Source organism: Echinops telfairi, unplaced genomic scaffold (genome assembly GCF_000313985.2).
Source record: "Echinops telfairi isolate 266 unplaced genomic scaffold, ASM31398v2 ScPeMD7_18;HRSCAF=68, whole genome shotgun sequence".
NCBI classification, from domain to species: domain Eukaryota; kingdom Metazoa; phylum Chordata; class Mammalia; order Afrosoricida; family Tenrecidae; genus Echinops; species Echinops telfairi.
The window spans coordinates 13625790-13639072 of NW_022103915.1; the positions used below are offsets into that span (position 1 = coordinate 13625790).

The 13283-nt window shown below is 56.3% G+C and overlaps 1 protein-coding gene across 1 annotated transcript in view; it reads left to right on the top strand.

Moving 5' to 3' along the window:
- The window catches only part of TTC7B (tetratricopeptide repeat domain 7B), a 248850-nt gene that overhangs the window by 185264 nt on the left and 50303 nt on the right, over positions 1 to 13283 (top strand). The window contains exons 17-18 of the mRNA XM_045288134.1: positions 2382 to 2432; positions 11030 to 11170. Coding sequence (XP_045144069.1) covers positions 2382 to 2432; positions 11030 to 11170 — 192 coding nt within the window. The remainder of the gene's footprint in view (positions 1 to 2381; positions 2433 to 11029; positions 11171 to 13283) is intronic.

The following is a 13283-nucleotide window of genomic DNA, read 5'->3' on the forward strand; positions in this document are numbered from 1 at the left end:
AGGGTCCTGGTCTGAGCCAGCCTCCAAATCAGGAAGCGAATTGCGCCTGCTGGCCTTGCTCATCTGCATCTGACCTCGTCCTCCGTCCCCCCCTTGGCAGCCCCCGTTTTATGAAATGCAGGGGGAAGGTCAAGTTTCTCGACTGCCCGGGTTGTCCTTAAGGCATCCTGGTGGCACTGTCGGCTAGCAACTGGGTGCTAACCACAGGTCAGCGGTTCAAACCCACCAGCTGCTCCTGGGGGGGGTGGGGGGTTGGAGAGGAAGCTGCCTGCTTCCATAAAGATTTATACTCTTGGAAATCCCTACAGAGCAGTTCCGCTCTGTCCTACGCCCGGTCGATATGAGTCGGAACTGACTCGATTGGGCAGTGGGTATGTTTTATGTATGTTTTAATCCACTTCTTCATGTGGGCATGTCCCCCTAATGTAATGCCTGGAGTCCATCGCCCACTTTGATGGTCCCCAGAAAACTTGGATTTTCCTGGGACTTCTCTACCCAGCCTGCTAATGGAGTCTCACAGTGGCAGGTCTGTGTTGCGTGGTCAGGGGCCCAGTCCTCTCCTGCTGGCACAGCCAACCCACCGGCTGCCCCACCCGGCAGCAGCGCTTCTTGGCTCCCAACCCGTCCAAGTTACCTAGGAAACTGTTGGGTGGCAAGCACCCACCAGGCTGTCTGGCCAGGGCCCTGAGCAGGGCAGGGTGGGTGACCCTTTGGGACCCTCTGAGTCAGAGGGATTTTTTAGCTAGACAGAAGAAGCACCCAGGAATCTTCGTCTCCCATTTGCACACGTGCCCATGAGATAGATACTAGTGTCCCTGTGGGCCGTTCGCCCTAAGTTCAGCAGTTCGGACCCACCAGCTTCCCACTGGAGACAGACGAGGCCCTGTGCTCCCATCAGGATTTATCGTCTTAGAAACTTGAACTGGTGTCACTTCGAGTCGGAACCAACCCCTTGGCAGTGAGCTCGTCGTGGGGGGTTTAATGGACAAGAGGGTGCTTCCAAAGAATGTGTGGGCAAATGGAATTCAAAGGCACTGGAATTTTCCACGAGCTTTTTGAAGCCCCTCCCATCTCATCCCTACCCACCTCCCACACACAGTAAAACCTGTCCCAGCCAGAATCTGTGTCGGGCAGGAACCAGCCAGAGAAGGGAAACCCGCATTTCATCTTCCACTGAAAGGAGCAGGAGGAAGAAGGTGGCCCTGCCCCCGTCAAGGTGGGAAACCTGCGAGACTGGGAAAGCCAGGCCCCTGGGGTTCCAGCTCTCGCAGCAGCATCACGTTCAAGAGACGTGGTGGTGTAAGGGGGTCGGCAGTTGGAGACCCTCAGCCGCTCTGCGGGAGCTCCCGTAAGATCCAGCCTCGGAAGCCCCAGTATAGGGTCCCTGAGAGTCAGAGTGGGCCGAAGGGCTGTGGGCTGGGCTGGGCTTGGGGTTTGGACGTGGCGATGAAATGGTTAAGGGCTTGGTCAAGTCAAACCCAATCAGTTGACCACTCAGGAGGCAAGCCTGCTAATCTGCTCCCATAAACTCCCTACAGGGCAGCTCTGCTCTATTGCATTGGGGGTGGGGTGGGTGGGTGTCAAAAGCTACACCACAGCCCAGCAGCACCAACCCCAGAAACGGATTAGTCAGGGAGGGGCACACGATTTCAATGTAACACTTCCTCATTAAAAGGATCATTTGAATTGCAGCTCATTTTCAGGCCCAGGCCCAACTTTTAGGGGTTCTCTCCAGGACTCAGGGGTCCTGGTAAAAGTGCTAGGCGTGGTGACAGCGCTCCGTTGCTAACCAACGGACAGATCGTAGTTGGGACCCACCAGCCACGAGAAAGGGGTGGCCATCTGCTCCCCCCAAATGCCACAGACTTGGGAACCCAACCGGGCCATTCTCCTGTATCCTGCAGGGCCCCAATGGATTTGGGGTAGGAACCCTGAACTCCACAGGAGCACAAACCAGCCCAGCCCCCCCAGGCTGCTGGGATCACAGTCAGGGTTAACAGGCGGAAAGATCAGAAGCCCACCCATTTGATTCTTTCCTCCGCCCTCGGAATTTCCTGCCCTGGAAACAAAGATAGAAGTATCTTCACAGGTCAGCTTTCATGGTCTAGGCAACCTTTCACATGTCCTGGGGAAATGCCCAATTACCCCCCCCTTTTTGGGGGGTTTTCTTTAGTTCTGTTTTATTTTGTTTTTAAATCATTGTTATTGGGGGTGCTGGGAGGGAGCGTGCCACTCCCTGACTGGCCATCAACTCCAGGCAGCCCGGCAGGCTACAGTTGGAAGGTTATCAGAACCACATTTGCTTTTCTAGCCTTAATTTTGATTTCCCCCCAACGTTTGGTTTCTTTGTGTTAATTTTCGGTTTGATTTGTTGTCCCAAGGCAGCACTCCAGAAGCGTACTTTCATGGTTTCCCCTCCCCTTTGTCAGTTAGTAAGTAGCTGATCAATCTATTCACCCTCTGGAGGGTCTCCAGACTCACGGAATGTGTGTGTGTGGGGTGGGGGGGGTTGGAAATGTGGAGGTGGCGTGGACCGGGAAGCTGCTGCCTGCCCCCGCACCCCTCACCCCCCTCCGCGAGCCCCCCCGCTCTCCTGAGATGCTCATGCCTTCGGCCGTGGCTCAGGTTCAAATGCTGAGGAGGGAGCTTTGGTCTCGGACAGACCATGGTTCAGGAAGAATGTCCCACGCGAGGGCAAGGGTTGGTGAGTGCCTCCCTGGTGCTGGGGGGACGCCTGACTCCCAGCCTCCCCACACAGGCTGCCTGTAAGCTGTAGGCAGAGAGATCCCATTGGGTCTTGAAATTCTTTTCATACCATTGTTCATACCTAAAAGCAGTGGGTCTAGAGACGTATTTTCCAGAAACAGCCAATCAGACATCATAGAACTCAAACCTTGGTCCTGCGGCATGGAGAGAGACGAGACAGTTCCCTGGACATGGGCCAGCACTATGGGCGGCCTGACTGATGGTCAGTGAATGATCTCATTCGGTCTTTAGTGAATGGTCACCTTCTCCAAGGATGTCTCTCAGACCACCGACTCCCTCTGGTCAGGTAGTTTAAGGAAAGATGCTTCAAGTAAGCGTATTAAAGGCTCTGAGAAGGCCTGTAATTAAAAAGAAAATTCTTTTTAAAAAAGCAAGACTCTTTTAACTTTGCTTAGCCAGTCAGAGTCCCCAAAGTCAGCCCCTCCTGGACACATCGTCCCTCCGCGTGGAATCGTGTCGTGTCTTGGGCAATGACGCTGCTGCAGCCTGTGGGCATCCGGTGTATCTGAAGGATCCACACCTTCACTGCTGGCCCATCCAGGGACTGACACCCACCTGGAAGTCCAGCTCAGTCCAGCGGCGGCTTCCTTTCTGACATTAAAAAGCCCAGAGTCAGAGAAGACGTCCATCTGTGTACTTGCATCCCATCGGGGTTGTTCAAATAAAAGGAATCATCACCCGGCCCCTCGCAGCACCAAGCTCCTCAGACTGCTGCAGAGTCCCTGATCAGGAAGCCAGGTCACTGTAAAATCTCCAAGTGTGGTCAGCCAGGTATGGGTCCCGATTGCAAAACCCAAGTCCAAATCCCTGAGGTGCAGCCTGGCAGCTGTGCTCCCCTGACCAGGGGACTGCTGGCCCTGGAGTGACTGGTAGTGGGGCAGGCTGTGAACGCAGCCTCCAAGGCTCTCCCATGCTGCCCATCAGCCTTGGGCCCGAGGGTCCCCAGACACCCCCATTCTCTAGTGTGCGCACAGGTGTCACTTTGCAGACACGTGCGTGCACACATGCTTAGCTCTCCTCTCTGAGGGTTAAAATCAGGAATGCCACTGACTCCTGGCCCAGTTTTTTATATCTCAAATTAGGATGACACAGCTGCTCTCTTCAAGGATGAGTATCCATCCAAAGACAGGAGCCCTGGTGGCTTTATGCAGAAGCCAGGATTAATGGTCCTGGAGGCTTGGGAAGGATTCCTGGCGGTGTCGTGGTTAGGTGTTGGGCTGCTAACCACAAGGCCAGCACTTAGAAACCACCAGCTGCCCCATGGGAGAAAGACAAGGCTTTCTACTTCTATAAAGAGTTGTAGTCTTGGAGGCCTGCAGGGGCAGTTCTACCCTGTCCTATAGGGTCAGTATGAGTCAGCATCAACTCAAGTGAGTGAGTGCTTAGCGAAAGAGAAGAGGCCAGCTAAGAGAAGACCGCTCCAGCCCTCCAAATCGAAGTCAAGTGGGAAGACCAGTTCTGAGCAGCAGCCGTGTGAGCCCCTTCCAGCATGGCTCAGCACCTTACCGTCGACTCTCTCAAATGCCCACAGAGTGACCAGTCAGGCCAGTGGCGTTTTGATCTCGCTCACAAGAATGAAGAGTCTGGAAGACCACAGAAGAAAAAACGCCACGGGCCGCCGAAAGAGTCACCAAGCCCGTCTTGCAAGAAGTACAGCCAGAATGCTCCTTAGACGCAGGGATGGCAAGGCTTTGGACATGTCTGGAGAGACCCCTCTCTGGAGAAGGGCAGCGTGCTTGGTAAAGTGGAGGGCCGGTGGGAAAGAGGAGGCCCTCACCCAGATGGACTGACCCCGTGACTGCAACCACGGGCTCAGACGTAAGAACAGTGGTGAGGCTGGAGCAGGGCCGAGTGGTGGTGTGTTCTGGCCGGCAGGCGCCCGCTCTGAGTCAGAATCCACTGCACAGCACCCAGCAAGAGAAAAGTCTATGTACCCAACAAGGGCAAACATCACTCTTGCTTCTGCGGAGCGGGGATTTAAAAAACCCTGGCCTCGTGCTGCCAGGATGGCCTTCCCTGGCCATTTTAACTCACCTTTAGCTTGACCAGTGGTGTCTTTCTATCAGCAAGGCTGACGGGCGCTCGGAGAACCCCACAGAGGGGTAACCAGGGGTCTCAGGTAGACCTTGGGGGCTGTGCTTCCAGGAATGAGGATACCCCCAAGCTTGGGAGGACAGACTCCAAGGCACGTGGCACAGCCACCCTTCCAGGAAGCAGTGGCAGGACGCTTTAGCCCAAAGAAACCTCCCGGTACATCTGCAGGGAGGTGATAGCAGCACTCCACTGGGGGAGGTGGGCTGTCTGCCCAGTGCAGTCCTCCAGCAAGTACTATCTCCAGCCCAGAGCCACGGCCAGAGGCTGCCCACCGACAGCTGGCACCTCCCCGCATGCTGGAGAGCAGCCCCACGCCCTGCCCCCACCCCCATGCTGTCTGCTTTCCCTGTCACCACCTGGCCTGCCCTCTCCGCCCCCCAGCAGCATGTGCCTCCCCCGCACACCCCCTGGTGACAGCATAACCCAGCCTCTCCGGGCCCCACTCGGCCTCCTCCCAGACATTTTCCCTGGAAAGCACTTGCCCCTCTCAGGAGGAGACAACGTGTCCTGTCAGGTTTGAATCGTGCCCGACAGTCTGTGGAAGTCCTTCGGAAATGGTGTTGGCTGTGGATTTGGTTGTCCCTACTGACCTGGCTGCCCTAAGGCGTCTTCCCCCAGTGAGACGGGGACCAGGGGGACTTGTCAGCAGAACCCGCACCAGGAATGAGCAGTGGGACTTGTGGGGGGAACCAGCTGTTACCAGGACCGCTGCCACAGCCTGTCCCCCGCCCCCCTGGGGTCTGGGCCTCAGAGGTGTTGTGTGACAGTGTGTGGGGTCCGAGCCCACCACCCTCCTCAAAAGCACAGGCAGAAACCGTCCCCCAGCTACCAAACGCTTAGGGTAGGCTTGTCTAGTGCCTTTAATACACTTTTTTTTTTTTTAAGTCCAGAGAAAACACACCTCATCTGAGGGTGGGGCTGGGGGTGGGTGGGGACTTGTATGGCCTCCTCCCTCTTCAAGGAACAAGAGACAATTGTCACCAGCTCCTTCCTCAGGCCCGGGGACACGCTGTTCTTAGCGCACAGGTGGCCAGTGTGAAGGGGAAGGTCACTTGGCTGCCAGCAGTCTGCAGTGTTGGACCAGGGCCCTCCCGGGAGGAACGGGAGCCGCTTTCCCGTGAAGAATGAGAGATTCTCAGCGCAGCTCGCCAGCCACCTGTTTAGTCCTTCAAGTTGCTGTTCGGTGCACAGGGTCTTTAAGAAAGGCTTGGTCTCTTATTTTCCTGTTGTTCTTTGTTCTGAGAGGGAGGGAAGTGTGTGTGTGTGTGTGTGGCTTTTAAAGACGCACAGGGGAATGTGCTCCATGGACTGCTCATAGAACATCCTTTCAGGACCGAGGGCAGACCAAGCCCGGGCACGTGTTAACCATGGTGACCGCGGCTGGGTTTCTTTCCAGGAATAAGCGGCCAGGGCTTATTCCAAAAAATTGTGAATGACCGAGATGGGACTTGGGTGGGACCGTGTGCTCTGCCGTTCTCCCGAGGGAAGCCCCTGGGGACCGGTGGCTGCCCCAGAGCAGCCTGGCGTCCTGAGCAAACACCGAGGTGTCCTCCTGCCTTCTAGTATCTTACTGCAGAGCGGGGCGTGGTTGGCCTTGGTCCCTGAACACGGGGTGCTCAACCAGGGCTGCGTCTGAGAGCTAGGCTGTCCCCTGAGTGCTGTGACCACACGAGGGGCAGACAGAGGTGGGAGGTCCCTCAGGATGGTGCACACCAAGTCGCTGCCACCAGAAAAGTCATAAAGGGCCAGCTGGAACACCGTCAGTCTGTGCCTGTGGTCAGAGACCCTGCGTGTGAGAGCCACGTCACCACGCACAAGGGAGCAATGGGTTGCGCCTTTCACTTCGCGAGACCGTGGACTCTGGGAGCCCTTTGACCTCTGGATGGTGTGTTGGGCCCCAGTGGTGTGGCAGCTGTAGCACTCCGCTGCCAGCCGGAAGACCCGTTGTGCAAGCCCACCAGCTACTCCAAGGGAGAAAGATGGGTGGACCGCTCCCACGTGTGGAAGTAGTTCTGTTAATGGGGCAGCTCTGCCCCATCCCGTGTGAGTCGGAATGGACTCGACCACAGTGGCCATGCTGTGGCCCCGTGCGAGGGCTGTGTGACCTTGGTCTGGGAGCCCTGTGAGTCAGAAAGACGGTTTCTTTGAAAGACATTGCCTGCCAAGGTGGTCTGAGCGCCCCGTGTGCCACAGTGCTCTGTCGATAGGAGTTGTGGTGAGGCCAGGGAGCAGAAGACCCCAGGGTGGGCTCGGCACTTGGGCTCAGCAGTGGCCAGAGGTCAGTGGTCTAGGCTCCTTGGGTCCTCTCTGTGGCCTTCTCTGCCCCTCCCAGCATCATCCACACACCGCGGCCCGTGAGGTCTGAGAACAGCAGGGACCCGAACCGTTCTTGTCCAAGCTAGCATGCCACTGCAGGGTTGGACAGAGGTGGCCTGACGGAAACACAGCTCTCCTCGGCCTCTCAGTTTCTCACACTCCCTGGACCAGGCCCAGCGGTCAGACCCAGACCCTGGGCCAGCCTGAGGGTGTGCCCACCCCTGCCCACGCCAGCTCTTGGTGCAGTTGGCTTGCAGCTTGATCTTTTCAGAGGCATCAAGGAGGCCGCGAGAAAGAGGGGCCCCGTGTCCCTGGGGAGCAGCACCTGCCACATAGCCCCCGGGGACCAAGATAAGTGAGATGAATAAGAGATGCAGGCGGCCATGGAGCCTGATGCCTGGGCGTTCTTGTGTTTCACGTCGGAAACACACCCTGCATCCTTTCATCTGACCCCTGCTCCCGAGCCTTGGTCTGCCCATTCCTGCCTCCGCCTCCTAGCCCTCCCCACCTGCTGCAGGGACACGTTTGTTTCGGTGAGCGAATATAGGTGGGTTGCCTTAGAAAGATGTTGGTCCAAACTAGCACACCTAAGCACGTAACCTGCCCCAGTCAAAACCCAGTACCTGCTGGAGCACTTGCCACCCATCGGTCCTATGGGACAGTGGGGCAGAGGTTATTTGTTTTTCAGTCTGTGTGCTTTTTACGTCAACTATATCCACTCTGATTCCCAACGCTGTTGACCCATGTCCCCCACCCCTCAACATCCTCCCTTCCTCAAAAAATGGGGCAAGAATTCCATTAGCTGTGCTATTGCCGGGAAGAGCTTGTGACCGAATGGTTTGGCTATTCTTAATTATCAATCCCTGAATGTTATACGTCCTCCCTCGTTCAGATTCCAAGGGCCTCTGCCCTTGTGAAATGTGTGTAAAAAGGAATTAAGAAGGGAAACTTTTTAATTTTTTTAACAAGCTCAGTTATCCTCATCCACCCTTGTTGCATCGGAAAGGAGGGAGTCACAGATGGGGGTCCCGGGTTAACTTAAAACCACGTGCCACTGTCACTTTGGCTCCAGATTGTCTGATGACAGCCACCCCAAGCAGCCTCTGAGCCCGTTTCTAAGGAAACAGAGCCAGCACACAACCTGTGTCCCAGAGAGACAGGGTCAGTCTGCCTGCATCTCGCCCAGGGGCTGTTTGTTGACAGCCTGCATCGATGCATTTAACAAACCTTTTCCGAGCATCTGCCCTGTGACCCCGATAGCCCCTGGAAATGTCTGACTAGAGGACATGGTGACATCAACTTTGCCCTTAGTCACGGGTCCCACCATGATTGCTGTACACACAGGTGTACACCTGTACAGGTGTCACCAGGACCACTAAGGACCCTGCTGCAGGGCCTCAGCAGGGAGAAGCAGAAGGGTCGAAGCTGTCTTTCTGGAGAGGTGGACTCTTAGAGGTGGGGTTAGGGGTCGACCAGTGTGTGAGCCCTGGTCCCGCCACCTACTGGCTTCATGACATCGAGTGGGTGATGGGACCTCCTTCCACCCTAACTGTGTCATGTGGACGTAGCAGGTGCTCTGGCTGCCTGCCTCACCAGATGGTTTAAGGCTTCATGGAGGTGGTGACTGCAGACTTCTCATCACAGTGCCTGGAACATAGCTCGTTGTCCAGAACGGACAACTGTTGCCACCACGGTCACCGTCAGCCAGGCTGAGTTCAACTAGGGACTAATGAAGTCGGGCTGCAAAAAGTTCATGGGGAAAATGGAATGGATATATAATGGAATGTATCCACAAATTTTTTGAAGCCTGTGTGTGTGTGTGTGTGTGTGTGTGTGTGTGTGTGTGTGTGTAAAGAACTTTGACAATTGTTCTGACTAGTTTGTTGGTGGGCCCCCCAAAAAAGACATCAAGGGACAAGCAAAGCCAGTTAATTCAAAAACCAAAATGAGTTCTTCCAAAGGTCGCACGGAGCCATAGACCCCGGCAGAAAATGTATAGGCATTTTCTAGAGCAGCTCTTGATTATTTGATCGTGGTTATTTTTACATGAACCCGTTACTCAATACTTCAAACGTGGCTCAGTTTTCATTTCTAAGATGCTAGGAGTCAGCAGAGCAAATCCACATCAACAAAATCTCTTTGGGACCCTCTGGAGTTTTGAGGCCAAGGAGTTTTGAGACCAGGCAGTTGAGCGCCACTGCTGTAGAGAGCAGGAGCCCTGGTGGTGTAGTGGTTACGAGATGGGCTGCTAACCAGAAAGTCAGCAGTTTGAGACCACCAGCCTAAAATGAGGCTTCTACTCCTGTGAAAAGTTACCATCTCAGACACCACAGAGGCAGTTCTACCCTGTCCTGTAGGGTCGCTGTGAGTCCGCGGTGACTCAATGGTAGTGAGGTTGGCTTTGTATACTCCTAGACATAGATGGAAAAATAAATAATTGTAGAGAACAAGGTCGTAGACCTTCCTAGAACTGTTATCCAGCCGAGGGCCGGGCTACAATGACATTCTCTTGGAGGACGCGGGGTGAGAAGGCTCACTGTGGCCTCGGACGCCTTTGTGGGGGCTGTTTGTGGATTACCCGTGGAAGGTAGATTCCCCCTGGATCCCAGCCCCCTCCCATAAGTCACTTCTACCAACCCCCCAATCCATAGTCCCTTCCTTTAGGCACAGCCAGCACATAACCCAGGTGGCCAGTCTACTGCTGCAGAGGCACACAAATCAGGTGCGTGCCACAGCCGGAGAGCAGTGATGGTTAGGCTGCGCGAGTCTCACGCCCCAGTTGACAGAGCTGAGCTTGGCCAGCATCGTATGCCGTCTCGGCTTCAGCCGCATCATGAGGACATAGGGTGGCCTCTGACCCTGGGGAATGCTCGTCACCTGAGAAACTATGTCGAGTGATGAAGACAAAGGCTCCAGAGCGTAGGAAGCTACCGGCTGTAACGCGGATCACCAGAGCATTTGGCTCTGACTCTGAAACCCAGGGGGTTGGAAAGGTGTTGGGGACGAGCCTTGTGTGGGGAGGTGATCTCTGGTCGCCTCTCGTGACTTCCGGAAGGTCCCTGTGAGGGGAAGTGTGTCACCATGGCTTCTGAACAGACGGACGCTCTTTCACCAGATCCCCGTGGACGAATGGGCGACCGGGTTCCTTTCATCCGCCTTTGAGGACGGCAGAGCCATCCTAGGCAGAGACTATTCCAGGGCCCGGGGCCTTTCCTAGGAACGCCCCGCTGCTCAGAGGTCGTGTGTGAGCCTTAGCAATAGACGGCCGCTGATAGACGCAGTCAAGGTGTGCTTCCACTAGTTAGTGAGCCATGCCCGAGAATACAGTTCAAAGGGGCGGCTACTCGCCTCGCTGCGTCCCAGCTGCACTTATGACATGTGCGGTAGCTGGGTTTGTAGCTGGGAAGTAGCGGGTGGCCAGAGCCAGATAGGACCCCCCACCCCCCAAGCTACCGGCTAGGTGTAGGCTCGCCCTGGCAGCAGGGCAGGGTGCTTCATTAAGTTCTCCAGGTTGTAGTTGTTTGTCGATTCTTTGCCACTGTGCCGGGCGGCCTCACAAGCCACACCTGCCTGCCTCCCAGCACACACTGGGTGGGCCCGAGCCCCTGCAGGGGCCTTCAGCATAGAGGGTGTTCCGTGGTTGTCTGAAACATTAGCCCAAGCAGGAGGCCGAGACCAAGTCTCCAGGCACTAGCACCTGTCCACACCTTCTGGACAGTGAGCCTGGAGACGCCGTAGGGGCCGGTGCGTGCTCCTTTCCTCCACCTGTGTGTGTGCACGGGGCGGGTCTCGTCGGCGGGCCAGTTCGTCCCCCCTGTCACTCCTGACACCATCTCCTTGGATCCCCTTTTAGGCTCTCTCCACGCCACCTCCGTGGCGGCCTCTAGAGTGGAGCAGGCGCTGTCCGAGGTGGCCTCGTCCCTGCAGAGCAGCGCCCCCAAGCAGGGCCCACTGCACCCCTGGATGACGCTGGCGCAGATCTGGCTCCACGCAGGTACCACTCGACCACCCCCACCCCAGCCCTCTGTCCCTCCCGACAGCTTCCCAGCCCGAGGCTACAGGGTCCCCTGGGAGCCCCCACCCCAGAATGGGACCACTGCTTCTCAGGAACCTGAGACGCATCTTCTCTGCCCATCCCCCGTCCCCTGAGCCCGAGTGTGGCCCTGAGCAGGTCTGCAGGGTCAGGTTCTGAGGACCTCCAGGAAAAGTGCATGCTGGGTGGGGTGCGGGAGCAAGCCAGCATACCCTGGCACCCCAACTCACATAGAGCCCTGTCCCGACTCTTTCCCTGCCAGCCAGCCATGTAGACTTGAGCAGGTTGTTTCCATCTCCCGGCCTCAGTTTCCTCATCTGTGCGGTGGCGGGGTTATGGACCACATCTGTCTCATCCCCCCATGGCGCCTGGCACCCTTCTGACAGTGGAGACAGCTGTGGGTGGCACCTTGTCAAAGCAAGGAAGGAAGCGGTCAGCCTGCTTGGTGTCCATTCCCCTCCAAGGGCCCCTGGTGCAGACGAGCTGGACAAGCAGGTCCAGTCACCCTTTCCCCGCCTCGCCTGGGGTCCCTGGCTCAGCCCTGCCTCGGCACCGCTCACTCCCTGCCACTGAGTCGATGCTGACTCACAGCAACCCCGAAGGGCAGGGTGGAACGGCCTCGGAGTTTCCAGAACTTTCCTGGAGTAGAAAGCCCCGTCCTTCTCCCTCGATTGGCCGGTGGTTTTGAACCTCTCACCTTGAAGATTGCAGCCCAGCTTGTAGCCATTGGGCTCCCTTAGGAAACCCTAACACAGAGCCCACATGAGGCATGCTTCCCTGAGAACCCCAGCACAGGGGGCCCCACAACGGATGGCTCTGGGTTTACGGCATATGTATACTGTTGCTTCAAAGGTACCTCCTTACGGAGCTGGGGGTTGGGACTTAAAGCTCAAGGCCAGCCGTTCAAAACCACCAGCTGCTCCATGGGGGGAAGATGAGGTTTTCTGTTCCCAGAAAGGTTTAGGGTCTCGAAAACCCACAGGGGCAGTTCTACCCTGTCCTATAGGGTCGCTGTGGGTCTGAATCCACTCGATGGCCGTGAGTTGAGTCCCCACGTTTTCCCTGCAAGACACCCCTCCCCTGGGACCTCCGAGGCAGACCCCTCCTCACGCAGTGGCAAAAGCTCACATTTGGCTGGGCCACATGCTTCTTCTCCCCCAGTTGTCTCTCTATGTGGACGCTTTCTGTGCCAAGACTAACGGTATGATGTCCAGCCTCGTCCGACACCAGGGGCAGACCTCCATGTGTGAAGACGTGATTGTAGTCACCTGGGTTTGGCACATCTTGGGGCGAAGCCCAGCCAACAGCCTTTTCTGTGTTGGCATCTTTAATTGAGCCATAGCAACGACCGTAAATTAGCAAATTAGATTCTCCCGAGCAAAAGTACCAATGGGGGATGATTCATGAATGTGCCCATTGTTCTGTGCCCAGCACGGCAGACGCCTGCCAGCCCTCGGTTGCTTGCTGGGTCCCAGCACGCTGACTCTGGGGCATGGGCAGCTGGAGTCAGGCCCGCCTCCTTGGCACTAGGGACAGCCCAGGTGCAACCTGGCATCCTGGGACCCGTCTTTCTCGGTCACCTTCGTGAGCAGCAAGGGAGGGGGTCGGGGGTTGTGCCTGGCCGGGTGTGCCCGCCTGAATCTAGGGTCTGGCATCGAGGAAGACCATGAGAGGACCAATGCCCGAGAGTCCCGGAGGACCCTTCTTGGCAGCAGCGCTCTCGCTCGACCCGGTAGGCACTGCTTCCCTGGCATATTTCTTGGGAAAGTTGCTGAGCTGAGTGAAAGGCATGATGTTCTGGGAGAGCTTTGCTCCGTGTCTGCTGCCCTCGACTCGACTCTCTTGGTCCTTACCACCCTTCTCAGGGCGTGCCGTGTCTGTTGGAGAGGAAGCGTGGTTGCTGCTTCCTGGAACCCTGAAGCACTTAGCTGGATCCACTTGGGGGCAAGGCTTGCATTTTTTAAAAATCATTTTATTGGGGGCTCGTACAACTCTTATCGCAATCCATACATCCATCCATGGTGTCAAGCACATTTGTACATTTGTTGCCCTCATCATTCTCAAAACATTTGCT